The sequence below is a fragment of the Rhipicephalus sanguineus genome, chromosome 6 (assembly GCF_013339695.2).
Source record: "Rhipicephalus sanguineus isolate Rsan-2018 chromosome 6, BIME_Rsan_1.4, whole genome shotgun sequence".
Classification (NCBI taxonomy): domain Eukaryota; kingdom Metazoa; phylum Arthropoda; class Arachnida; order Ixodida; family Ixodidae; genus Rhipicephalus; species Rhipicephalus sanguineus.
In genome coordinates, this window is record NC_051181.1 from 156,797,629 (window position 1) to 156,825,433 (window position 27,805).

The 27,805-nt window shown below is 46.3% G+C and overlaps 2 protein-coding genes across 2 annotated transcripts in view; both read left to right on the plus strand.

Annotated features, from left to right (window-relative positions):
- The window catches only part of LOC119397653 (uncharacterized), a 35,933-nt gene extending 33,251 nt beyond the window's left edge, over window positions 1-2,682 (plus strand). The window contains exons 30-31 of the mRNA XM_049416642.1: window positions 201-233; window positions 2,507-2,682. Coding sequence (XP_049272599.1) covers window positions 201-233; window positions 2,507-2,682 — 209 coding nt within the window. The remainder of the gene's footprint in view (window positions 1-200; window positions 234-2,506) is intronic.
- LOC119396847 (uncharacterized) lies at window positions 205-27,480 on the plus strand. The gene is made up of 29 exons (XM_037664189.2): window positions 205-233; window positions 322-366; window positions 1,854-1,895; window positions 2,507-2,638; window positions 3,437-3,645; window positions 5,089-5,198; window positions 5,658-5,784; window positions 6,255-6,398; window positions 7,142-7,258; window positions 8,893-9,019; window positions 9,674-9,703; window positions 9,904-9,939; window positions 10,008-10,052; window positions 10,266-10,397; window positions 11,868-12,091; window positions 12,790-12,881; window positions 12,973-13,081; window positions 13,636-13,779; window positions 15,451-15,742; window positions 17,832-17,894; window positions 18,517-18,642; window positions 20,767-20,990; window positions 21,946-22,043; window positions 23,535-23,640; window positions 24,304-24,471; window positions 25,082-25,195; window positions 26,627-26,759; window positions 27,182-27,226; window positions 27,326-27,480. Exons 5-29 carry the CDS (start codon window positions 3,559-3,561, stop codon window positions 27,334-27,336), a joined length of 2,904 nt encoding a protein of 967 aa, XP_037520117.2. The 5' UTR covers window positions 205-233; window positions 322-366; window positions 1,854-1,895; window positions 2,507-2,638; window positions 3,437-3,558; the 3' UTR covers window positions 27,337-27,480.
- Window positions 27,481-27,805: the final 325 nt, after the last annotated feature.

Below are 27,805 nucleotides of genomic sequence, written 5' to 3' on the forward strand. Positions count from 1 at the left end.
GCGTATGCATAGTCAATATTCGAGCAATATTACAATAAAATGCCACTTTTTGCAACATTCGTTCGTCGAAACTTCGCTTTAATAATGCAGTTGCTATTGGCTTATTTGCCTTTCATTGACGCGGAGGTTGTAACGCAAGGAAATACGTCTAGGATGTGCTTATGATACTTTTGTTACATTTGTGAACTCTTTATCCACAGTTGTGCCCAATGACACCGCCTCCAATTTAGCAGGTGAGGTATACGTACTTAAAGCGTAGAAGTGTTTTGTTATATTCGTCACAGAGCATCTCGAGTGCTCAAAAATGAAAATATTTTTCAGGTTACCTGCCACAGTACGCTCATGACCGCCTGGTTGCCTTCAAATGTAAGATTGCATATACGTATATTGTCAAAATAATTTGTGACTGTTCAGAGTCCGACTCCGCTAATTACCTGAAATCAGTGAAAAAGCTACAGCTTGTGCAATGTTTTTCTATCGTCCATAAGCTCGTTAACACCACAGTACACCAACTACAACCGAGCGTTTAGACATTTGTACTTCGTTCGCGTCTGTGCTGTCATCAGCAGCCTATTTTACGTCAGCTGCAGGACATAAACATCAACCAGTGGTTTTTTATGTTGCTAAAATTTTAATCCACTTGTTCGGGTTTCAAAAATTGCAGTGGCTTAGCTCGGCTATGCCAGGATATACGTAGCGTTAGCAAAGGTTCAGCTGATTATTCTGAGCTTTCCAGATTGTCTAGGATTAGCTTGATTGTCATGCTTGCTGCTGCTCCAATGACAAACACACGGTATACGTAATATGTGGCACATGCATATTTATTTTTGCTCAACTTCAGGTTGCTTCTTCATTATTCGTACGCTGAGCCGCTAAGTGCCCGGCAACTACTTCGGGATCTGATGACATAAGCTTCTCGGCTCTTCTGCGCCGTTATGCAGCATTTGCGCTCTCCTTCTCCTTGGCGTTACCCACCTGCAAACGCCAGTCAGAAGCGCTATCAAGCGGCACCAGCGCATTGTCAGACGGCGACTGCACAGCGAAGGCGAATAGCTGCGCGCGCCGTGGCTACGACGTCGCCCCTCTCGAATGCGCAGAGCAGCAGCGGCGAGTCGCGCGCGCCGGCGTCAGTCTGTCTGCCCGGCTACGACGCCACTCCTCCCGCTCTCCGCCACCCGCAGCGGCGAGCCGCGCGCGGCGGTGGCAGAGAGTGCGTGAGATGCCGGCTCCGCACTGATCCTCGCGCATGCGCAGCACGGCTCATGACTATCCACGCGAAATTGGCTCCGGCTAGGCAAGTGTAGCTAACGCTACAAAAACTATACGACATTGATTTTTTGACGAGTGTCTAAGCTGTGTGAACTGGTATGAATGTTTAAACCTAAAATGAGCTTAAAACAGCACCAACGTCATAAGCTATTGTAGTTTTATGCTTAAACTATCCTCAAGCAGAGTAATGAACTAACGCTGACATTACCCAGCCTATCGATGAAAAATCCTTGGAACACGGGGTGTCGCTGGAACCGGGGTGTTCCAAGGATTTTTTATTGCTTCAAGATTCCATCTTCCCCTGAACACAGCGCCTTATATAGATTTCCAGTACATCAAGTCGCATATCAATGCAGGGTTTTCAGGCGTTACTATCTTTATGGCAATCACCGTATACGTTGTTCACATCTGTGAACTTGATTACTGCGTCAGAATAGCCATGCAACTTTAGATTTTTCTTTGTCTACTTACTTGGACGATTCCACAAACGGTGCGTATTGCATTCACGGTACGGCGCACGTAACAATAAGAATAACTTCTATGGTTGAGCTCATTTGCAATACAGTTTGTATTATTTTTTTCAGCGAGGACTACCGTGTACCGTCCTGACATCTTGGGAACACCAGGTGCGCCGATACTCTGCTACTGATCTTCATTGCTACTTTCGTGCAATTACTAACTGGACTATAAAAAAAGAAAGAAAAACAACTGCTATATTACCACTGTCTCATATGTGGGACACATTACACGATGTGTGAAGATTTTTAACATGTAAATCCTTATCCATCTTTATTTTCCCGTCACATTGACATTGGCTGTATGTAAAAGGTGTATAATCGTAGATGCATTCGGGAAGTAGCATTTGAAATGGCGGAGCATTGCCATGCTAATGAGATACTATTGTCATAAGCACTTGCTCCTTAATACGATTGCTCTTTCGAAGCATTGCGAATTTCTTTGTGTGTAAAGAAAAATCTGTAAGCGTTGGGTGGGTGCTCCAGCCAACGTTTCGACAAGTGGACTTACTTTCTTCTTCAAGGCTGTAAATCAGTTCCAGCCTTGAAGAAGAAAGTGCACTTGTCGAAACGTTGGCTAGAGCACCCACCCAATGTTTACGGATTTTTCTATCGCAAGCTTCCATTTTCCCCTTCCTGCCGTTTCTTGTGTGTGTAAAAAGCGTTTCCGACCATACATGTATTTGTTTTGAAGTTACGTGCATATTTTTGTCTTTCATCAGAAAAAAGACCGTTCGTGTGCCTGTTCAGCTCCTCGTGGACGAATGCAAGCATCAGCCCGGTTCCTTCACAGTGCACCCACGTGGTGCTCAGCGCCGAACCTCTGGACGCACCGATTTTGGCTGCGAACAGAAGTGAGTGCTTTCCTTTAGACACTGAGCAGCTCACGTCGTTGTAAGTTGTGCGCACCAGACAGCATAACTACTCTTCCAGAAATTGTTTTCACATTGCACTTAAAAATGGTTAGGCGTTGTATATTTTGCCATATGAAATTCAAAGGTTCTTCATCGTCCTGCATCTACGGAAATCTGAGCGAGTTGGTAAGGAGATAGCAGTTGAAAATCTGAACGTAGAAAAAACGCGCAAAAAAAGAAGGCGGCGTTTGTTCGGATATTATTACCTCTTCGTGTGTTTACCCAATAAATCCTTCTGGTTCTGTGTCACGCTGCTGTCCTTTATAAAAGTCGCGTCTGACCACGAAACGTGCAACGCTAAATAACGACGCAAACTACGTTCGGTGTCTCTGACAGACCGAAATACAACTTGAAACAGCTTTGAGGCAGCGCGACACGACGTACGGACACGAGAAGGCACATAAGGACACCACACAGCGTGCCTTCCCTTGTGTGTCTCCTCGTGTCCGTGTGTGGTTTCGCGCTACACCAGAGCTGTTCAAATTATTCACCAACAGGCCCACATTTCAAGCCTTGTTGAAATGTAACGTTTCTTTGCGAGTGCGAAGGGGTCAGACAGAGCAACGCATGATTTGGGGGGAACCGTCTCCCGAATTTCTGGCTACGGCTAGTCTCCTTGTCGTAACGGTTGTTCCAGGTTAACGCTGCTCTAGTTCTCTCGCTGTTGATCACAGTATGACGAAAGAAGTGGATCCCAACATATTCACTGTTGCTGCCTCTCACGGCTAACGTATGCAGGCGAACGTGAAGCAGCGTTAGAGCGCCTCTCTCGGAGCCTCGGACAGGGCGTGAAGCTGTACGTGCGCCTGCAAGGCTGGCAGCGGGACATCGCCTCCAAAGCACAGGCCGTCCAGGATGCCATGAGGCTTTCGTACGCGCGTGGTGTGGCGTTCACTGACATCCGCATCGCATCTACCGAGGTAGCCCAGCTGGCACTAGGGATTCAGGTAAGGAGCAATAGGAGATGGTGGTACTGTGAACGATAACAGGCTAGTATGCTTGCGCAGGGTTTTGTAAAGTGGGGGGGGGGGGGCAAAACTGCGTCGCAGCACCTCCCCCCCCCCTTTGGTTGAGTCCAATAGCCACCATGTTTCACATAGGATGGTGATATGCTTCTCACAATGGTCTGTCTTTGGTCCCTGGCCTTCTGGGAGTAAAGATGGGAAGTTCTTGCAATGCCATCGGCCGCCATTATAGTCGGGAACCTGCCTGGTCATAATCCTGCTCTTTAACAATGAGGGGATTGTTCCGACTGAGTAACGGTATGCGGTGAACATTGCGCACCCCCCTTTATGTGACTAGGGGGAAGCTGCCCCTCCCCCCCTGGCTGCCCCCGCACGCACGCCTATTATGGCTGATGGCATGTGCTGGCTTATCGCGTGTACGAAAGATAACTAGTACACTAGCCAAGTTTCAGCACTAATTCACAATTTTTTTACTCTCTCGACGTTCGAGCATCGGGCAAATTTAGGAATATAAAGCAGAAGAGTATGCAAGGCGTCAGCAATGCAGGTGATTAAAAGTAAGCCGAAAAAATTCAGGGACTCCTCAATCGTCGAGAAATGTGGCAAGCGGACTGTTGCATGACTGCTCTTCTTTCTTTCTTCTTTCTTCTTTCTTTCTTCTTCTTTCTTTTCCTTTCTTTCTTTCTTTCTTTCTTTCTTTCTTTCTTTCTCCTTTCTTTCTTCTTCTTTTCTTTCTTTCTTTCTTTCTTTTCTGTAGATGTAGCGGCCGTCCCCGGAACGCTGTTTTCAATTTTCTCGAAGTCGGACTTTTCCTGAAATACGCTATTCCTGATATCGACCTTACAAGCTGTCCAGCAGTCCTCCAGCACGAAATATTGCATTGAAGCGTCCACAGCCAGTGTACTGCTGCCCGATTGTTTTTTGCGTCGGGGGTAGAACGCACTCATATGCTTCATTTCAGTTGCATTGGGCAAGCATGGGCGCGTTGGCTACGGTAGAACACCTACTTACTATGAAGGAATTTTAAATCGCAGGGTTGTTCACGCAGTGATTGACGGCAGATGTGTGCTTGCAATTTTTGTTTTGTAACATGTCTGTGGTCACCGTTTGTGTGACGTAAAATCGAAAATAAGGACTAGAAAGGGGCGCGTGGCCTAGCGTTCAAGGCACTCGCTTTCAGAATCGTGGACCCGGTTTCAAACCCCAGCCCTGGAAAGAACATTTATTTTGTTTCATTATTTCTCTGGTGCGCGCGCGTTATCTGTGGGTGAGAAAAGTTTTTTGAAACACCACCAGTAAAGACACGTCAATCGATACAACCCTCGCTTAAAAACTAATCAGACGAAACATAAATGTTACTCCAGATACTCCGGAGGTGTGATTGAGTATGGGGAATTTCATTCACAACCTCCGTTTCGCTTACAGGCGTTGGTGGAGCAGTTGCCAAAAGACACGTCGTTGATTCTGGGCTTGGAAATCACCGACTACGATGAAGCTGGCCAGCTTCTGGCACAACGGCTCGCTCCTATCTACGAGTAAGCCGGCTTCGACAGTTGCTTCAATATTAGCGTTATTGAGAATGTGTTGCTCCCTATACACGTAGCAAAACAATTATAATATCCTAAGCGTGAATGCCATAGCTACTGAATCACATAGATGCTTGTGGTGTGCCGTGAATGTCTCGTGATGTAGCGCTAATGTTTCCTCTTGCAATCTGTTTAATTTGCGAGACAAAGAACTGGTAGCACTTCTTATAGCTCGGATGTCTGTTCACCGCATGTTCAATAGCAAGGATACAAGGTGGTGGCTTAAACACGCTTACTCTTGTTGCCAAGTTCCATATTCATATTCGTCATAAAACAAGAAGCGCAGTTAAGGGTTATCTGCAGAATGTGGTAAAATAAATCCCTGACTGTAAAGAGTTGTAATTTGCTACAGAACTTTGTCCACCCAGTGACAGCTCAGCAGCGCGAGCTGTCGTTTTCTGCACCCAGGTACGCTGACGTTGTGGTGCTGCAGACACATCTGAGGAGTGGACATAATTGGCCCTTCTGCCGGACCACCTTTGCTTCCCTATTCGATCATCCATCTGATGACTCCTGCCTCCAGACGCCACCAGCGGTCAGCAAAGTTCTTGTTCTCATTTTTTGTTTTAACCCATACTGCACACACCTTTAGTACCCCATGCATAACTTAGCTGTCCCCGATGCAAGCTTACCTTACATTCCTTAGGTATATTTTCAAGTTTATTCAAATGCTATTACGCCGGGACTTCAGGTACCAACGTAAAAACTGCCAAGGGAACTTCCTCTTATCACATGCATAGACATGTGAACCAATACGGATAGTAACTAAGGTTGAAAATAACGGCCCACTTTGCACAGATAATTGGGACATTCTTTTAGCGCTCTTTGATTTAGAAAAATCGTGCAAATTTATAGCAAGCTTACATACTTGCTATAAATTTGAACGAAAGCTTGACTTTCTTGTATGCCAAGTCGCTCGGTTAAGTGCCCGACTGCCACGTGTGCGTTGTCCAATTTTACTTTAGCCGCTGATTTTGGCAAAACGTCTGCAATTCCGCGTTGCAGGTCACCGCTCTGAGTTGGATCAAGCTGGTGCAGCCGTTCTCGGTGCCCACCTGCCTGTCGCTCAACATGGCCGCTGTGAAGTTCAAGGCATCGAAAAACGCGACGCCCGAGGCATCCTGCGAGAACGCCGTAGAGACGAACGACGTACGTGCATATGCTAGAAGCGATCAGCAAAATGAGATTTCATGTTAGTACAAGGGGACAAACGGAAAAGAAATAACAATGCTGCTAAGATAACTTCGCGGTGGCGGCTGCCTTTTGTACTCGTTTGTTCGTTCGCCTCCTTCGGTCACACTGTGCTAGGTACATCAACATGCCACTTTTGCTATTTGTATCTACAGGCATTGCTGGTCCACACTACAAAGCTCTAATGAATATTAGATTTACGAAGTGCCTTGGAAAATGAGGCTGGTGCTACGGTCGTAGGAATAAATTTTTCAAGGTGATTTTGCTCTTAGTATGGTAGCATGTGGTGTTGCTCATATTTCAGGGTGGTTTCACTCAGGTGGTTGGCGCCGAACGTCAAGGCGTAGTAACTCTGATATGCCATATTTACCCAAGAGTAAGCTTACCTGATATCTTAATTACTTTAACTTCTTGATAATGAGCCGACATAGCCTTGTGACATTATTCGTTATAGCGTTTGAGTTGTTTTGATTATTTTATGCTTTTAACAGCGGATATGTTTGAGCCTAGCGAACAGAAAACTGTCATCATCATGAACCGGCACGCTCTCTCTTCGTCCTCTTCTTCCTTCCTTACAGGCTTTGCACCACTAGTGCGAAGCTGCCTTAATTTTTTTTTAAACGTGCCGTCATTCTTGCCCGTTTTCCCCTTCTTTTCCTTCTTTACTTTCCTGTGGCACTAAGGCAAAAGTACTTTTGCAGGTCTGCACCGCGCAGGCGTGGCCAAGCGCAGAGGAGTCGAGCTCAGTGCTAGCTGCCTACCGTTACAAGGATGGCTTCTCGGTTACCATGGAGACAGCGGAGCTGCTGCGCGAGAAGGTCCGTCAGCTATGATCATTGACCTTTGTTTTCCGTTTCCTACGCCGGAACTTATGAAAACATAAACCAGTGGCTGTGGTGTCCACTATAGTGATTACAACGCAGGCAACCATTCAGGAAATTAACTGCACAGTTCAGAGTTACGTCGCGATCACTGGAAAAGACACAAGCACTAGTCCACATGCCTCAAAGTTAGTCTTGGACAGTGCATTAGTTCTATAGGCTGCGACACTAAATGTGCATAGTGTTGGCTCGTAATGACTCCTTTACTGAACAAAAATCAAACAGCCAAAGAAAAAGCGCACGTTCTTGCAATATTACATGTTCGTAATCACTTCTGAAATCGAAGAAAATTGCACGACTGGCACTGAAATATGAACGCGACCAGAAGCATAGCCTGAAATTTCTTCGGGGGGGGGGGGGTTCAACCACCCCAACCCCCCCCCCCCCCCCCCCTCTTCTGGCTACGCCCCTGAACGCGACGATGCGTTCATTTTTTGTTTGTAAAGACGTCTTCGCCTTTACATTACTAAGTACGCAGTGGTGCAACCTTTACAGGCAAATTTACGATTGTTTGCGGCAGTTATTTAGAAAAAAGAGGGCTGACAAGATGACACGAAGCCAGTGCCTACGTTTATTTTTACCTGTTAGCTCCAACTTATTTGCTAACAAATCAAAAAATCAACATAAAGCCATATATTTGTTAAGAATCAGCCTTTTAGTCTATGCGAGCTTAATTACTGTTGCAACCTATCCTGCACTTGCCTGTAAAGGGTGCACCACTGCATGCATACCATTAGTGATGTGAAAGTATCTTTACAGCGACAAATAAGCGTGGTGTCACCTTTGCGTTACAGCGCTAGTCACGCCACTTTGCTTGTGTAAGGCCAGTCCAGACATTGCTGCAAAGCTTTATATGTCACATATTATGTGGATTTTGCAGTCGTCTCTAAGCAAAATATACGTGAGTACATATTATTGGGATTGAGGCACTAAAATTGCAGTTGCGGACCATGGATGAAAGCCTCCTGGGTAATCCACCACTAGGCCACGCGAGAATATAGCACGCTGAAATCAGCCCCTCCCCCTTCCACAAGGGGGGCAGAAGGGACCCAACGTCCGACGTGACTCTGCCGGGGTTAAGGCGTACACGCACTTGATTCAACAAGTGAGAATTGCCGTATGAAAGCCTAGCGAAGCCCGTTCTTAATGAACTGTTCGTACGCACGCAAGCCTCAGGCAGTGCTATAAATGAGCTTCTTCACGTGACCACACTTTCCATTTCATGCCATGGCAGCAAAGACCCAGTGAGCACCCTGATGTCAGCACTGGTGAAGCACCTTATTACCTGCAAGTCAAAATCGTCTAAACAAGGGAGGAGAGGTATGCAAAGAGTGAAGGGAAGGCTGTTCCGCTCACAAAGACAAGCTTCGTGTTCAGCATACATTTTTATACCGAAAGAAATACTTCCCACGATGCTTGTTCCGACGCTTTCCTTGAAATTATCTATCATGCGTGACTTTTCACGAGGCAAACTGTATTCGCAGTGTAAATTACACGCACGACTTCTATGCAATTGTAAAGGGGCTGTGAACTGTACGGTATGATGCCTAAAATATCGCTGATGTACGCAGCTGTCGCGGGCGCATCGACTTTACCCTCGTTTCTGCGTGGCGCTGTACAACGTGGACGTGGACGCCGAGCCGTGTGAGGGATCGGACCTCGCCTTTGCACGCGTCGCCCAGATCGCCGACGCGGCTCGTGAGTCTCATTGCTGCCCCTTCTGTCAGAATCGCAGTGTGGTTCACTGTTACTGAAAACATGCCAGCGCGTAGCTAGTACTTGGGGGCGCTACAAATGGTTGCACGGAGAAGTGGGGTCGATGCACTGCGCGGACGCAAAGCAAGGAAACGGGAGCAACATCATATTAAATGCCATTGGCGTAGCGCTAAATGCCGTCCACGCAGCGCTATGGTAGCGCTGTGTGAGGATTTGTGTTAAATGCTCTACGCCTGTAGCACATAAAATGACGTACCAACAAGCCCAACGCCCAACCATAGGGTAGCTCTTTATGGTTGTGCGTTTGGCTTGTTGTCTTCAGATTATTTTGGGCTACAAAGGCGCATCTGCACGTGCCATAGAGAAAAAGTTTATCGTGTTGCATGTTATTGTGTACTCTCTAAATGAGTACCGAATTGCGCGTGCTTTGAGCTGCCATACCCCTTAAAGATACCACCAAAAGATAACTGAAAATGTGAACATAGCGCATTCCTGCGCCCTTCAATGACGTCGCGAACAAATAACAAAAACAGTTTGAAATATTTTTTTTTCTGACCAGCTTTACGGTAGCACGTATGCCCAGATGTATGCTCCTCCCACTTGTGGTTTGTTAATGCTTACGTCGGATTTTTGCAGAGTACAAGCACCGCAAGCCTACCACAGAGCGTAAGTACACTTCCATGAAGCGGTCATATTCCAAAATAAACTAAAAGAAGTTTTCAATGGTTGGCACCCTGGCGAAGCACCTTATCACCCGGAAGTAAATATTGTGAACCTTTCAATGGTTAGAAAAGAATACTTTGCGACTCTTTTTTATTCCTCGCCCAAGAAAGGCAAGCTTTCATCCCAAGATTACTCTTTTTCAGAGCCAAGGGGAAGGGACTCGGGCGGAAGTCAAGACGGTAAGATTGAACGTAACGTCGCGTCATCTAAATTTAGAATAATTCTTGTTCCCTTCTCTTTCACGCAGACGAGTCTGGGCCGAGAACAGCTGTGCAGAATGCGACATCCAGCAGTAAGTACGGCTTTGTACGGATCGTTCGAGGTTTTTACGGTGACACTTGCACCACGAGCGATAGCGTGTGCTGCCTTCACTTGAACCATCCAGATATTCATTTGTGGTTTTAGAAATACCTTCTCGCCTATGCGTTAAGCTGGAAGGAAGCCCGCCGATCAAAATTTCGGTGAGTGTTTCTTTGCCATCTTTACTTTTGTTGTTGCATTGCAGATGCCCTTGTGTGCATCCTGTCTGCGTCAGCGCTGAACATGGAAACATTCCCAATGCGACTTTGTTCTTACGTGGTCTACACACGCCGAGTAACGCCAGGTGCTCCACCACAGCCATTTGTCCCCCAAAATGGTAAGTGCTAGCTTGTCCTTTCAACAGCTGAGCAGCGACACAGAGCGTCGAGGGGTATAGTCTCTTGCGTAATCGTTGAGCGAAGCAAAACACATTACAGGAAGAAACGTTGAGGACAGGATAGACGCTCGTTTTGTTGTGACGGTGAATAATGACGTGATCGCAAGCTTAAGCTAAAGAACTAACTCTATTGGGCGAACCTTTGTCCTTCAAAATATGGTACAATCACAGTACAACAATACCGGCGAGCACACCTCGTCTTCTCGTCGTCGAAAATACCCGACAGCATAATCCCTCGTGCTAGCGTGAGTTCCAGAACGTACACGGACATTCAATAAAATTTCATAAGCATCCCCATACTATGTCGACCATAAAAGCACGTCTTGCGTCGAGGGAGAGCTTCGTAGCGCTTGATAATCACTGAAGGACTGGTTCACCGAAAAAAAAAACAAAGCGTGCGTGTCATTACTAGTAAATTGGTCTTTTATGACTGCCGCAACCAAGCGTGCGATTCACACTTTTTAAAAGGGGGCGTCAGAATAGAAGAGTTATGTTGGCGCATTGCAGTCACGTTCAAGAATACCCCGGAAACTGTGAGCAGCAATATGTTGAATCTGCTATAACGTCACTTCATGGTATACTCAGTTAAATCGCCACTTTCAAAATTTGCCCTGTTTTAGTGCCCTGTTTCAGTGTCAAGTCTGTTGTCTAGCAGTAATGCAAACACCAACAACTAGACGCTCCGCGTGACCCGCCGTGGTGATTTAGTGGTCGTTGCTCGACTGCTGACGCGAAGGTCGCGGGAACGAATCCCCACCACGGCGGCCGCATTCATTCGATGGAGGCAAAATGCTAAGAGGCCCGTGTGCTTAGATTTAGGCGCACGTTAAGGAACCCCAGGTGGTCGAAATTTCCGGAGCCCTCCACTATGGCGTCTCTCATAATCATACCGTAGTTTGGGGACATAAAACCCCAACTGTTACTAGACACGCTCCGTGGGCCCTCTAATCAGTGGCGTATGCAGAAATTTGTTTGGGTGGGGGCACATCCTTGATCTGAAGTGGGGGCCCGGCAGGTAAGTGTGGTCGAGTGTAGTTTTGCGCTCTGTATCCCACGGAGGAAAGAAATTTCGGGAGGAGCACGTGCCCGGTGTCCCATCCACTGGCTACGCCACTGCCTCTAATGAGGTAGTTTTGTACCCATAGCTTAAAGATGTTATAGCCTCGCACCTTTACCCCCAAGAAATAATGCAATATTTCCATGTGCGGCTATTGATTACATAAAAGCCCTATGACCCACGTAGGCTGCTTCTGCAAATATATATAAAACCATAGGCGGTCAAAATTAATATGAGTCCTCCACTACGACGTGTCTAATATTCATATCATGATAAAATCCCAGAATCTGATTTTTGACAGCATTTTCCTAGACTAAGCAACGATGGTTTCTGCTTGTTCGCAATCGCTGCAGATGCCAAGTTCTACAAGTTCGTGCGTCGGTGCGAGGAGACCGAGAGCAAGGGCCTCGTTGCTGTCACGCCTCCGATGCTGGCTACGCTTTTCAAGGTTAACGCAACGCTCGATGTTGACGCTCTTAACAGCGTGATGCGCCGACTGGCCGCCAGCAGGGTTGCAGGTCTTGCTGTTTTCGCGACTCCAAGCACTGACCTTCAAGCACTGGCCGTCATGACACAGGTGAGTCATACTGCAAACGACGGGAAGCAGCCTTAGTGCACCTGGGAATATCGCAGGTGCACATGAATAGTAGTGATTACTACTAATCATTTTCGTGAGAGATGATGAAGACGGGAGATGAAGAATGTTATCAAAATTTATTCCTTAAGTTATCACTTTCAGAATTATCGGACATTCACCATCGTACAACCTCTGCCACTCCCGAAAATATTCATTTTGTGTTTTCAACGCACTCCCACAAACTCCACATTTAACACGTGCAAAAAAAGGACATTACGCACTTAAGTCATTTCTATAGAGGGCTCCTAAACAGAGAAAAACTTGGGAAAATAAATTTCTGGCTGCAGACGCAGCAAAATACCCATGTGCTTTGCCCGGCAGAGCATTCATGGCGAGCTAATGTTGCTTGCGCCTGCGCACTTTGACAGACATGTATGTTTGTTATAAATTATGAGTTCTGAATTATCAATGGTGGATAACCATTACTTATGTCCCTTTGAAGAGTGAGAAATGACAGGGGCTGAGAAACAGGTAGCAAACTGATAAAAATCGAACCTTAACTTCCGGAAAGTTGCATTAAAGCTTCTTTAACATGCACAGGTGTCGTTCGTGAACGCAGGAATCAATCTTTAGTTCATAACTTTTCCGCCAAAAATCAGCAGTCGCTTACACACACAAAAAAATATGCTTTTTCTCAGGAGACCTTCAAGGTCCTGAAGGACACGTTCAAGATGGTCGTCGGGGTGCATGTCCCCAGCTTTGACGCCCCTGTGCTCAAGGAACTGAGCAAGTGAGGCCCCGACGAGTCTTTCTGTCAAACTACCGCGCCTTCGCTCAACCGTAAAATACGCCTATTACTTTCTGCGATTTTTTTTTCGCAGGAACAGCCACTTGCTCGTGCTCTTCACGCACAGCATGCTTCGGGGTTCTACCTGCACCGTAACGGCTCCCAGCTCCCTATCCCTCACCCCAACGCACTACGAACTCATGGTGAGCAGTAGCATTGAGTTGGGCCAGTAGGTTCGTGCTTAGTTGCATGCAGCACAACTCACTCGAGCAGGTGCATCTCACTCGCGCTATACGTAACAAAATCATGGTGAGCGTAGGTCTGTACAGAATTCAGTCGTCGTGCGTCGCGTGACACAACACAAGGAAGATAGTTGATTTAGAATACGAAAGGGGCTTCAACTTGGGCTTGTTCATTAAGACGAGTGGTGTTGCGCATAGAACGGGACAAAGTAAAGAATACAGTGGCACACACAGAGCGCTTTGTGTGTGTCATCGTGTTCTTTCCTTTGTCTCGTCCTATGCGCAACACTGCTTGATTTAGAATGCTTTCTTCTTATTCTTATCAAACATCTTCACAAGGAAGATGGCCGATCTTTAATACTTTCTTTTTCTTATCAAACATCTTGTCGCCGCCTACTGAAGAGCTCACGATCGGAGAAAATTGTTATCGCGAGCAAACACTCTGGCTCCACCACCTTTCTTCCTTTGTGTTCAATGTTTCATTACATTACAGCCGCTTGCTTTTTCTTTTTCAGAAAAATCTGCCGACGCTAGAAGGCGACCGGCAATCTTCCACCTGCATCTCTGTAAATTTTGCTGTCATGGGCTTCAAGACACGTTCCTCGAACGCCTCGCTGGGAGACGGCTGCGTTAACAGAAGACTTGAATCGTATGACCATGTTAGTAACGTTTTTTTTTCTTTATTGAATTTAAATTTCACGCTGTGTGTTTTTGTGTGCAGCACAGCATGTAACAAACGTGCTCTTCTTTACTGCAGTGGGAATGCATGTTATGTGTGAACTTCATATTCGATTTTTCTCATGTCAATGTTTTCGACTCGCTTCGTGAAACGTCGTAATAATTGTGCGTAATCTATGATCACTGCGGTCTTATCGATAACATAATCAGCTTTTCTGGACTTCTGTTTCAAAGTCGAAACCACGTAACATTCAGCTGTTTGCAATCATCACCAACTTCTCTTTTTGAACTAGCTTCGTACAACCTTAAATTTTCTTTAGCTTTTGTTTTCCTCGCTACTGTGACGCGTACCGATGAGCAACATGTGCAGTAGACAGCGATGTAGTTCATGAGGACGAACTTGGTATTTGGCATTTTCTAGTCAGCAAAAAACCAAAGTTTAGATATACATGATTGGCCCCACGATATTTGTACCGGTTATATATTGTGCAGGCTGCGATGAAAACTACGAAATGTTTATGCGATGTATACACAGTGCCATTTAGATGTGTTTGTGCAGTCCTATTCAGATGCTGTACGGTACATCTGCGGTTGATGCAACCACATCCTTTGAGCTACGCATAGCTTATGTGGCAGAATTTTTTTACAAAATTTAAACAGTTTTCATTATCAGTTGCCCAACGCTACAAGTAATTGCAGTACCATTGTATAATGTTTGTAATCAGCTTTACCTCTTATGTATATTTCCGGCGTCATTTATTTACGGTCAAGTATAGTAAACACGAAGAAGCACGAAGCTGCAATAAAGTCCACGTAGGTTCCTTCGATATAAAAGTGTGGTTATTACGTCTCACTTGACTCTGACCTGGCTTCCAGGTACAGTCCCTCCACCATGAGCAAAGCAAATGACTGCACAGATAGTCGTTTGTCTCGTATGAAATTCCTCGACCAAATTTTTCTTCAGCGCGTTGTTTTCTTTTTGTGAAATTGAAATTAATTGTATTTTTTTTACATACTGCAGCCCCGTTGGGGCTACTGCAGTAGGGGGAATCATACATCCCACATCAGGTGCAGGCAAAAAGTCACGACATAGCAATTCACGAACACTATCTGTTAAAGCATTCCAGTGTACAATTGTTGAGAGGAAAAAAGCTGTATTTGAACAGGTCAGTTGTAGTTTGAATTGTTAAGATTTAGTTTGTGGGAGCTACGAGTACAAGAAGGACCAGCCAACTGAACATATTTCTCTAAACAATTGCGGCACGACGAGTTAATAAGAGAGTGCAGAAACATTACTTTCACTGTGGCGACGTGTTGACAAAGTGGTAAGGTTAAGACTAGAAAGGTTAGAGGAAGGCGAAAAATATCTCATATCTATGGCGTCTAAAACGAACGGCTTCAGACTGTGCGTACTCACTATTGTGAATATAATTTTTCTGGAAAGGGTTCCGTGCTATAAACGCGTGTTCAAGAATTGGCCGGATTAGTGTTTTGTTGGTCGCTAGCTTAGTATCCTGGAGAGCAATGGGGACGTTTCCTTCGTAACATCGCGCTAGTGGCCGATTTTCCTCCGTAACGCACTTTTTTGCGCAATACATGGCATCAGAGATCAGCGTAAGCACAACACCTTCATTACGAGGCCTTTCACACAGACGTGCTGGGCCGCCGCCAACTTGTGGCAGACGACGTCTCAGCTCGTGCACCGCCACAACAGCAGCTGGGTGCAGACATTCGAAACGGAGAAGTCAGTTGGCTCCGCGGTGCGTCCCTTCCTGGAGGCGTACCCGCAAGGATGCGCCGCAGCCGTGTACGCCGACTTCGAGGACGCCTCAGGCACCTGCAGGCCGCGCTACTCGCGATTGAGGGCGCTGTCTGCACTGATGGCCACCAAGGCCGCTGAAGCTTCGCTGGCCGCCAACTCCGCGTCGACCACAGCAGAGACTGGTGACTTGACCCTTTCTACGACGGTTTCGGCTGAGTTATTTCGCACGCGTCTGATTAGTGCGTTACCTAGACCAGGATATCCGATCAAACCTGAACTATTTGGCCGTCCGTGTACAATGACATATGTACGCCAGGGGCGTAACCAGGGGGAGGGGGGGTTCAAATCGAATTTTTTATTTTTGCTTGCGTATATATGCACGCACACATACAAACGCACGCACGAACATACATAAAGTATGGTTGAACCCCCCCTCCCCCTGAAAAAATGTTCTGCTACGCCCCTGATGTACGCCGTCTAAGGTTAATAAAACCGTGGACTACCTACGCAGTCTAGTCATGTTAAAGAGACAGGGCATGCAAACACGCGCATAAGAGAAAAGTCAAGACACCACAAACGCTGTTTGTGGTGTCTTGACTTCTCTCTTGGTCCGCGTTTGCACGCCCTGTCTCTTTGACATGAACACTTACCAACTAGCTTAGCTCTCTGTTATTCTCAGTCTAGAGTTCATAGAACTGTAGACTGTGTATGTAGACTGTGTTTGTTCTGTATATAGACATTCTGTATATGGACATAGAAGTCCAGACTTGTATAGACGTTCTTGTATAGACGATCTTGTTTTTACAGCGAAGCTACCTTAGTCTACCCTGTGCCGTCCCCGTCGTCATCGTCGCAGTAGTAGTAGTAGGAGGAGAAGTAGTAGTAGAAGTAGTAGTTAGAGTAGCAGTAGAAGTAGTAGTGGGCGTCACGCAGGTCACGTAACCAGAGGGGGGAGGGAATAATAAATAAATAAACGATGATGATGAGTTTTTTGTGCCGAAACTCATCATAATAATCGTCATTACAGCTTCGCTGCCCGACGGTTTTCGCGGCATGAAACTGGCTGAATTTTTTTTTTTTTTTGGGGGGGGGGGATGTCGTTGTAGTGTGTTGGGAAGGCGAGAAAGAATGTTTAGTTGCTGCTTATTTTACTTATTCTTCTTAGCGCTTGGACACTTGAGGATCCAGAAATCTTTATCGAGTGTTCTTGACAGGAATGTAGATGTCTCAATTTAGAAGTTTTCGCAAGGTCAAATTGTGAAAAAAGTTATTAAAGAGCACGCTATGTCAAAAAATCAAGGAGATGTTGACGAGAACATGGCACACACAGCTGTCTCACCTCCTCGGCGTATTTACGATGTAGGGTAAATAATTATGATTTATATAAAAAAATGTCTGCTAATCCCACACTGTTCAAAAATGAGGAAAGACGAGGTTCATCTTAATGCGGCTGGCATAACTTCTAAAAATAAGAGTTATCCCAAATTTACCCACTGGTGCGTCTCTTGTAACATGTAATTCTGGATTTGGAAGGTTAAACATAATCTATGTAGCAACCCAACCACGTTGACGGCATGCTTCATTCTATGAACGGAAGGCGCAGAAGAAAAACAATGACTAAACATCGCAAACCATGGATCAATAAAGCAGAAATCATTCAGATATTCATTACAGGCGGAAAACAGTGGCGCTTTAACATTGATGAAGTATGAACGGCAGGGAATGGGGGCTTAAAATCTGGTGTCGGGGCTTGTATAGGAGCGGTTGCCTTCACAAGCCAACTTCTATCATTAGTGACACTTAAGCACGTAAGGCTGGTATATATTACTTTGTTTGGTGCATCCTAAGAGTACAGATAGATTACGCTTGTCTGTCTGCACTCTTTTTTCTGCTCTCGTATTTCTTAGTCGCATCATACAGAAGTCCATAGCAAACCTAAAAACCAGCTTACACAACAAGTTCTGAACATCGTAAGTAGTGACACATCTCCCAGTAGTGAGTGAGTAAGAAACGTTGAGTGATTTATGTTCATAAACCACTCAAGCAGCATTTTTGCTTGTGTGCGCGCACACGCTTTCGCTGAGTAGTCGATGCGCTGCGCGATACTCGCACAGTGATGGCAACCATACACAATGCAGTTTAATAAGAGCATTGACTAGTATACATAGTATCGCGAGACAAATGTATATACCTTAGAAATACAATGCATGCATCGCTTGTTACGTCACTTATTGACATGTCCAGTACAAGCAAACTCTCTTGACGTTCCAGTTGCAGATTCACTACCGACAGGTTTGCCGGAAGACATGATCTCTACTCACGTCACCAAGCGAAGTAAGACATTTTGCTCTGATATCGTATGAATGCTAATTATCGAACAATTGTCATAAGTTAACTCCATAGCCTTCTTTTTTTTTGTTATATCATTTCACTTTGTTTTTCGCAAGCTTGCCAAAGGCACTAACTAGCAGTGGCGTAGGCAGAAATTTTTTTCGGGGAAGGGGGGGGGGGGGGCGCACCTCCTTGACACAACATTGGGTGTGGGCAGATAAATGGGTTCGAGAGTCATTTTGTGCTCTTTATCCATGGGCTGGGGGGTTCGGGGAGGGGGGGGGGCAGGGGACCGGTGTGCCCCTTCCTGGCTACGCCACTGCGAACTATTGCTTAGGTACAGAAGACTGAGGCGCGAAATACATTTCTTGAAAAAGGGAGAAGCAGAAGAGAAGACAGAGAAGCACTGCGAACTAGTCTCGCCAAATGCACAAACAAACCAAATAATAAGATTGCGCAACTCTGAAGATGAAGTTGTCATGATGTGAAACCACGGCACACTGGAAAGTTGCAGACAAGATTACGATGTAAAATTAATAGTTCACCTCAAGTAACTGTCGAATTGATACTTGATTGTCTGTTAGACTCTTTAGAGACTCCACACATTCATGTAAACGCGACGCAGACAAGATGGTCTGCTTCGTGACGCCATCCACGCACATCGTGACCGACGTGCCTGCCGACTCGTGTGACTACCTGGTTCTCTCGACGCAGAACTTCACCGCTGTCGAGAATGTCACCGATCAGTTCGGTAAGTATCGCCAGCCATTTTATGATAAATTGGTCATCTCTAGCCATACACTCGACGACATGCTCATGCGCTTTGTCACTTGAAGACCCTGAAATCTTATACATCTAATAAATTCGCCAGCGCTGCGCATAGTTTAGCTATTCACGCATCTCGGACAGAGAAAATCAGCCTCCCCAGCCCCATTGTTGGTATTGCACCGAGCCATATTTAAATTTTTGCTGAAAGACATCACAGGAGTGGCGTATTCGGCTGGTCGGTGCATTAGTAAGGTTCATGAAAACAGCGCTAAAGACGGAACAACGACGAGAACAAGCGTGCGTGTGCGTGTGTGTGTGTGTGTGTGTGTGTGTGTGTGTGTGTGTGTGTGTGTGTGTGTGTGTGTGTGTGTGTGTGTGTGTGTGTGTGTGTGTGTGTGTGTGTGTTGTGTGTGTGTGTGTGTGTGTGTGTGTGTGTTGTGTGTGTGGTGTGTGTGTGTGTGTGTGTGTGTGTGTGTGTGTGTGTGTGTGTGTGTGTTTCGTTCACTTGTCATAATCCCTTTTTGTATGTTTTGTTCAGCGTCAAAAAGGGCAAGCGCATTTCTCATTTATTTTACAGCAAAGCTGTATACATTGCGTTGATCGGAAAATCTCGTGGCGTAAATACAAAACGCCAGGTTAAAGGGCCCCTAAACCACCAACAGACGCTCGCGTGCTCCTCTGCTAGCAGGTGCGCGCGCACCTTGCGTTTTCACTTCGGACTTTGAGGAGAAGCAATCAGGTGGACAGACGAGCCGACTCGTTGTAGACTCGTGCACAGCTGCAAGATCACAACTAAATTTCAACCTCTCGGTGGTTTAGGGGCCCTGTAACAACTGAAGGCAAACGGCATATCTTTCTTCGCAATCAGGCATGTATTATAGAGCTCGGTATTCGTTTCAATAAAGAAAACCACAAAACAAGCATCGATACCTATGATGAATGATAAGACGCCTGTGAACAATGGGAACACCCTCCCACGTCTTCCCGGTAAAGATTAGGTTGCAGCTGCTTTGCACTTCACATGGGGGCCTCGAGTGACATCAAACGGCTCTTTCTTTTCCCCGCGTGTGTTTCTCGCTTTCATATATAAAAGGGAGACCCGTCTAGCAACTCGTTCAGTTCTGTCTAAGACTGTCATGGGTAGACGACGGAAGTTAGACACCAGAAGAACAGCGTGAATACAGTGCTCGACGAAAGGAACAAATTCCTCTTCCTTAAGGTGGTTGCGGAGCCACTTCACGGTCTACCACAGCGACTACAAAGCGATTATCACTATCATTACTCTAAAGTAATAATAAAACATATCCCCTATCAGCATGTGTGGTGTTTGATACAGCTTCGCTGGACATTCACGTTCGCAGGGCAGGATGGCGGCCAATTTTTTTTCTTAAGTTCGTTGCACGTGGTTTCAAATCTTTTGAAGCAGGTAACAAGCGTATTTTCTAAAGTTACGCTAATCTTGAGGCAAGCTGCTTGCGTCACCGTCACGATTCTGTAAATATCCTCGCCAGAAATCTGTGTAGCTAGAGCATTTTCCATGCTATGGTGACGTGAACAGCGCGTGAAACACACAAGGACGAGTAACTGAGGAGGACAGCGCTAGTCCTCGTCGGTTACTCGTCCTTGTGTGTTTCCCGCGCTGGTCATGTCGCCATGGCATAGCAACTAGCCCGGTCACACACACCTTGTTTCCATGCTAAAGTGGAACTAGCCCAAGTTTAAAAAGGTAAAACTTTGACTTGGGAAGGGTTCTTTCATAATAGTTAAAAGTGCAGCACAGCCGAGACAACTACAAGAAACACGAAGCCACATCCCAAGCCCTTTGTGTTCACTTCGTTGTCTCACTTGCGTAATGCTTTTTAACCAAGTTTAAGGTAGACGCGACGATTCAGCGACCAATTTAGTCTCTTCGTCAGCGCTTGGCCGAAGTAGTCGAAAAAGCGGCGTCTTTTTCATATTGTTCCTCCTACCTGCATCGCGAATACCGTGGCAGTGCACACACCGGGCGATGTCCCCAAAGAGATGGTTGATGTCTCCCGGAACTGTTCTGGATGTAACATGACTCGAACAGAGGCCTCCTTGTCGAAGTGAGCTCACGGATGCGCAGGTCGGTGGAAGGAGCTCATGACCCAGCTGTCGCAGAAGACCCGGCTGGCGCTTGGGATGAACGCGCGCACACTGGTGTCGCTCTACAAGGGCGACTATGCGGCCGGCGTGCTTCTGGTCGAGTCCGTACCATCGTGGCTGAAGCCTAACGGCGGGCGTGCCCTGGCTTTGCTTGCCGGATCGCTCGCCTCGCAAGACGAGTTGCTGCTCTTCCGCATTCTCAAGGTGCAATCTCACGGGAATATGGCAACTTTACTTTGTGTTAAGCAACACTTATACCATAGGTAACCCGGTTGCTCGTAGCGTAAACCAGCAGAAATAGCAGTGCCAAAAACATTCGATGTAATGGTAGTTCCATTTAATTCTTCCAGCAAAGCGCAGGCAGTGTAATGAACACGGCATTCAGGTTAACATTTCATATAGGGCAAAACGAAAAGGCGCAACTTGTAAAGGTCTCGTGCACAAAATTGATACATGCATTTCAGAAGCACTACGTGCTTTTGAAGTGGCGAAATCTTCATTGTTCGTTCGTGAGTACGATAGGTACCTTCTGTTACCTGCCAGCGCAGAAGACGGAGTGCTTAGTGTTCAGAGGGACAACACATTCTGTATGATGTCACATCGTTCGCAAGTTATCGTGCCGCAAACTATCTGTATAGGCCAGATTCATTTACTTCCGCACCCACGTTTAGAGCAAGCATATACGAGCTTTACTCCGGTAATCGCTGTCGGCTAGGCAAGCACAAGGGTTACGTAAGAGCTGATAGCGAGCCATCACTAAATGGCGGCAAGCGTGCCATAAGGACAGGCAGGACGCTATTGAGGTTCGTTTGTTCCACCTGACCCTCAGCCACCGACCAAGTGTGACTGCCCCCTCGGAGCGATGAAAATCCAGGTCTGTAGAATTCCGGTGCCGAAATATATCTTTGTTTCATTATCCATTGAATCGTTGCAGTTAAAATTGACAAGAAACTGCAAATAGGCAAAGGAAACTTTTCCGTTTCAAAAGCCCTGCCTCCACTTTGTAGTCGCTATCATGCTTTCTTCCGCTAGTTCTACTCAGCATCGTTTGCGAGCTTGTAATAGCATGTAGATGCAGTAAATATTTGTAGTCGTAGTAGTGGCTACTCCTATATATGGCAGCTGCTGCTGAACGCATGTTTTGACATTTTCTGCGCAGGATTTGCGTTCAGCTCTCAACCAGGCCGGGAGTCCGGCACCTGAAATCATCTTGGCTGTGTCCTCCGACAGCGAGCTTTTCCACAAGGAACTTATCGAGTGAGCCGGCGCCCCAAAGCAGTTCCAAGCCTTTTATCGTTGCGCTATGTAATGCGAATGAGGATTGAGGAAAGTTTTAGGGGCAGCTGCTGCATTCTGAAAGACCAGAACAAGAGCATCGAGCACAGCGAAGGCCAAATTACAGGTAAAATTCGAAAACCACCTAGTGATACAAGGAAAGCCCCGGTACTTTCGATTGTAATATTTCCTGTACTTCCGGTCACTGGCCTCAATATAATCGTCATGGCGCTGCAATTTTAATAGACTGCATTTAAAATAGCTTTTATTGCGACCGCAATTATAAGGACATTCTCGATGAGGTTTTTGCCGTCGTCCGTCATGTTCCGTATGAAATCCAAATCGATAACATCCCCCCTGCGCATCGTATGTTCTACCTGCGGGTAAAAGCGCGTGAGCGGGGGCGACGAACGCGGCTGAAGCAGAGATGAAACTGAGCCGGCCCCATCTCCGTTGCACAGAGAGGACATGCGATGTCACCCCGCGTTCGAGGCCTGCCATCGATTCCGCTAAAGCAAAGAGGAAAGGCCCGCCCTTCTAGGAGGAGCATAAGGAACGCCGGGGAGGGGGGGGGGGGGGGAGTGGCTGAGCTCGCTCTGAGCAGCAACTGTGAACTTTGATTATAAGGGCTGTAGTCGCGATCGCCGGCGCGCGCGCCATCTTGGCAGGCATCAGCAAACATCTCGTATACCACTCTATGCGCTGTGCTCTCAACGTGAAGAGATTGCACGAAAACCGCTTCTCTCCGGGGAGCGGCTGTATTTTCTTACACCAGCCTTTTGTAGAGTTACAAGAAATCGGATCCAAAAGACTTAGCTGCTAGCCTTACTTCGTATAACATTACAATTTGTTGCTATCGCATTCATTGTTTCGCCCTTCCGGTGAAACTGATTTTTTTAAGTTGTGATATAACATTTCCTGCAGCAAAGCTCTGTGCCTTAACCGAAATTACTTATTTATACGCACTTATAAATACTTGCCAGAGATACCGCGCGGTGTAGTCCTCGAATTTCCTCTATGCTCTTAAGGCCGAAAAACTTTCCGTGCTTGTGTTATCAAAAGCACCGAGTTCAAATATGTTATATTGTGCGACCAAGCGTTCTGCTCAATGATTCCATCATGGTGCAGTGATTACATCATGGCAAAAATTGGTCGACCACACCTCGCAAGCAGCTGCTTATTCCGAAGCGTTAAAAGTTAAAATAAATGCGTCAGCTGTGTCGAAATATTCTGAAGGATGGAAGGAAAAATATTGGCAAACCATGTTTAAAACGGAACTTCTGTATTGCAAATTGACTCGTTGTGTAAGTTTGCTTCTATGGGATCTCGGGCCAACCGTACGGCCTCTAATATGTGGCCATTCCCATGCGATGCCCCCGATAAGTAGAACAACGAGCGCAGTTTTGGTGTTACTTCAACCATGCTTTTGCTATGCGCATACCCATGGCTCTTTCGACGGGTTTCGCTCTTCAGGCTGTCTGACGTGTTCGTACTGGTGGACCACCACATTCCTCGGGAGGGCGGCTCTCCATCCTGCAAGGTAGCCTTCCCCTCAGTTTCACCGAGGACATCGTCATTGGTAAGCGGTGTTAAAGGCGCTTATCACTGAATCCTTCATACGTAAACTTGATTTCGTTTTTCAACGTAATAGCAGTAATTTAGCAAACTCGCAGTTCGTTGGACGGCATTGTGACGCATGCACCTGAAAGCATCAGTTTGAGAGTTGGCGCATAGTTGGTAAAAGTTCGGAGACAGCCGTGAAGTGATTGAGGCAGCAGCGATTGACCGCTGGGGCGAGCAGTGCATAAGCGTGACATCGATAGCACTAAAAAAAAAAGCTGGGTCGATTACTTTTAATCTTGGCTCCATCTTTTGCTTTGTTTTTCATGTTACTTTTTTTTCTTCGGTGCCGTTTGTATATGCACGTTTCTGAAGGGAGTAAATCAGTTGCAAGTCAGCTACTTGTTCGTCCTTCTTCTTTTCGTCCTAATCTCGGTAGTTGCACTGTGGTTCACCACGCATGTATAAAATACGTGCTTTACCGATGATCAGATTATCGACAACCAATGACCGCGCTCGCCGTTGTCATTTTCTTCGAATGTTTCTTGCTGGTTCCTCAAGTGTTCCTTCTGTCGTAAACCAATCTTTGCCGACTTCAGTTATGGGATATTCTCCGTCTCAACTACATGACAATATTCAAAAGCATGACAAAAGTGGCCTGTGTGTGCGCCTCTTTTCGCAGACGTCGCCCATGCTGATCGCCAAGGATCTGATGCAGAAAGGCGCGGACAACAAGACGTATTGTATCAGCATCAATCTGGCCGTGCTCAAGTTCGCCACCAACACCGGCAGCCTCAGCCTCTCCAACGGCAGCCACTGCGACTCGGAGGACGAGGTCGCCTACTCCGAGGTTAGACGACGGCTGTTTTCCTTCACGTACACCGCGCCTCGTTCAAATGAGGCAATCATCACGTAATGTTACTCACCGTAAAGCGGTCGTAGCCATGCATAGTCCTGGCGCCTAAATTTTATGTATATTAGGACGCTCCTTTATTTCTGAAGTCTACGTATAGGCCTAGATGTCAAAAACAATGAAGTTTGTGAATGTGACGCGCAAATCGCATCCCTTACCTTTTTAAAAAGATGTGAGCTTTAAAGTCCTGAAGCAGACCAGTTGGCTGTGACAGATGCCATAGTGGACGGTGCCTGATTAAACTTGGAAGTGCGCACAAAATACGATGTACTAGCTTCTGCCTCCTGCTTTTATCGGAATGCGGCCGCCACTCCGAATCACGCACTGTCCTCTGTCATTCTTAAACTATGTGAACTGCTCCGTCACGTTACGTTAGTTACGTTAGCTACGACGCCTACGAGCGAAACATCTGCACGTAAGGCTTTTGTGCTGCTCACCCCTGTGTTCAGCAATTGTCTCCGATGGCTTAATTAGTAGCCTCCTTTTCGGAGTGCTGCTCCCTATCGCGCCGCCACAAGTAATATTTCCTTCTATCTTTCGTGTTCAGGTGTGCCAGATGAGCAACGCTGTTCCCGTCTACGATATGAACTGGATGACTGCGTCACTCAAGGCCAGCAGGAAGCTCTACACCTTCGAGAAGGCCGAGATGTTGCTTTCAAAGGTGAGAGGAACGCATTCGAGTCTGTAAGGCACCGTTAGATGACGTGAGGGAAAGTGATACGCAAATAGACTGTGTAATGGGAGTCGTCCTCGGCACTCTATTAGCTTATTTCTTGTCGTCGTCCTCATTACTATGAGAATGAAGAGCTTCACACATCGAAAGCGGTGACACGTGAAGCATTTACCGTCTAGTCCACTTTGCGCCTATAGTCGTGCCAACAATCGCATTCACCAAGTATTCAACGTGTTTTCTATATGTTAACAGTTGTCGGAACAGCCGCTTTGACACGTAGCTCAATTCATTACGTGGTAATATGCAAGTGATTGTACTTTATGCACTGCCAAAGGAAGTGTATATACTGAATTATAGCTTGGAATAACAGAGAGCTGAGCTAAGTGGTAAATATTCCTGTTAAAAAGACAGGGCGTGCAAACACGGACACAGGAGAGAAGTCAAGATACCACAAACGCCGACGTGTGTGGTGTCAAGATTTCTCTATTGTGTTCGTGTTTGAACGCCCTGTCTTTTTAACGTGAATTATGGCACTCAACATGTGTGGAAGCTCCGGTAGTTTCTTCTTTTTCGTAACGTAGTCGAAAAGATGGCAACTCAATACGTTCGATTTTAGATGCGAAGCATCTTATGATGGAGCAAACCGGTGGTGTGCGGCGTGACCACACTTACTGCATATGCGCTCACCCTCTCCACACACCTTCTCTCCATCCCCCTCTCCCCCTCTCCACTCCCGTCTCAACTCCCCCTCCACTTTCTCTCTCCCCTCCCCTCTCTACTCACATTCCCTTCCTTACTTCCCCACTCCAATTTCCTCCACTCTCCTCCCCCTCTCCACTCCCCCTCTGAAACACTGCTTCGCATCGCCTCATGGTCCCCCTTAGCGGGAGATGGCGTGATTTTTTTGTATTGCTTCGAAAAATTGTCGCTGTACAAAAAAGTTTCAGCTCGATAGTTTGAAGAACAACTAGCCCAAACATTTACCTTATTTTACCTTTAGAGTGGATGTTTGCGCGTTCTGGTTACCAATTCCGAATGAAAAAAAAGAAAAGAAAACACGGGAAGCACAAAGCATATCGTGTGTTTCCTTGTGTTATACTGCCTGCTATAGTAAATAAGAGCTCGCACTTGAGCGAATTGAGCTTTCCCGTTATACAGTTAGCTATCTTTGGCAATGAGTGTCTGGTCTCCTGGTCACCGAGTGCATGTAGCTCCAGGAGAGCTGCGTAATGTTTATATAGAGCTCCGCTGCCTTTCTTTTTTTCCTACTGAAGTTCACGCGTGGTGTCACTCTCTGGATCATGAGTTGTTTGAGAGCAGTGCACACGTTCAGGGCTTCTTATTGTTACTGACGGCAGATACTGTCGGCACGTAATCTCCAATCATTTTCATTGTTTCATTTCTGGTGGTGTCGTGCAGGTTCTGTTTCTAAAGGCATGGTTCCCGAGTCTCTGCGTGGCCGCCTTCCACGCCGAGCTGGACACTGTGGACAGGGAGGCCTGCCCGCAGTCCGAACAGTACGCAAGACTGCTCAGCGTTCGCAGGGGACTCGGTAAGTACGCTTAGCCGCTCCACGCGCACAGCGGAGTTTCCGTACATCGACAGAGTTGAGTGTGTCGCATTTCAAACTGATCAGAAATCGCTGCTTCTATTGCCAAATGAAGAGGCTCGCAAGATTTGTGAAACTGCTGATCGGATGTGGAATCGACATGACACCACCGGGACAGTTTTGTTTTTCTGTTGTGGTTCGGTCATTTGAAAGAAAAAGGCGATATAGTTTACTACATTTCCTGAGCGCTGTAATACAGTGATGAGGGGAAATTGTAATCTGACTATAAAGAATCAATATGGGATATTGCATTAGTTTGGTTTCGGGTGCCATTTATATAAGATTATCAACGTTTCTTGAGCCGCTATGGGCTTCGCGTGGTAAGCTATCCAACCGTAATAGAACACTCTCGATTTTTTTTTCAGACTCCGCCGTGCATGGGGAAAGTCATTGGAGGAGAGACGCTGCAGGTCAGTCGCAAAACCAGTTAATCGTCGAAAACACAGCGTCACATTTGTATTCTTCCTCACCCACAACACGCATCCTGTTTTTGTTTTTTGTTTTTTCAGACGGTGCCTGACGTGGAGGACATCGAGTCTGTTTCTCGGTTTTGCAGAGGAATCAGCGCCCACGTTTTTGTTACATTAATTTAATAATACACTTGGCCCCCGGTGTCCTAGTTCCATGCTGGTGCTATTGTTTCCTTTAGTACTACGCAAAACTGACCCTAAAGTGGCGGTAGCTCCTCTAAAACTTTGTTTACAGGCAACGCGAGCTTTACACTGGCACAGGAGTCAACAAACATGATCGCTTGTAGCGGCGTACCAACTAGATTGATTGCAACATAATGCTTATTCATGCAAGCAACTGAAAAGTTGTTTGCATGAATAAGCAATATGTTGAATATTGAAAGCATGAATAAAGCAAAAGTGTGTTGGCGAAATACTATATTCATGTCATGAAGCACTTCAGATCGTGCATGACTGATAGCAGATAGAACGCGGTGTTCTACATGACCACTTTTAGACTTGGTTTCGACGTTATACACG

Bases quoted from the DNA above. Each gene is read 5' to 3' on its own strand.
- LOC119396847 (XM_037664189.2), top strand. From the start codon at position 3,559: ATGAGGCTTTCGTACGCGCGTGGTGTGGCGTTCACTGACATCCGCATC. The intron at 17,895-18,516 runs GTAAGACATTTT...AACGCGACGCAG, and splicing joins TACTCACGTCACCAAGCGAA to ACAAGATGGTCTGCTTCGTG. The intron at 26,760-27,181 runs GTAAGTACGCTT...TTTTTTTTTCAG, and splicing joins CAGCGTTCGCAGGGGACTCG to ACTCCGCCGTGCATGGGGAA.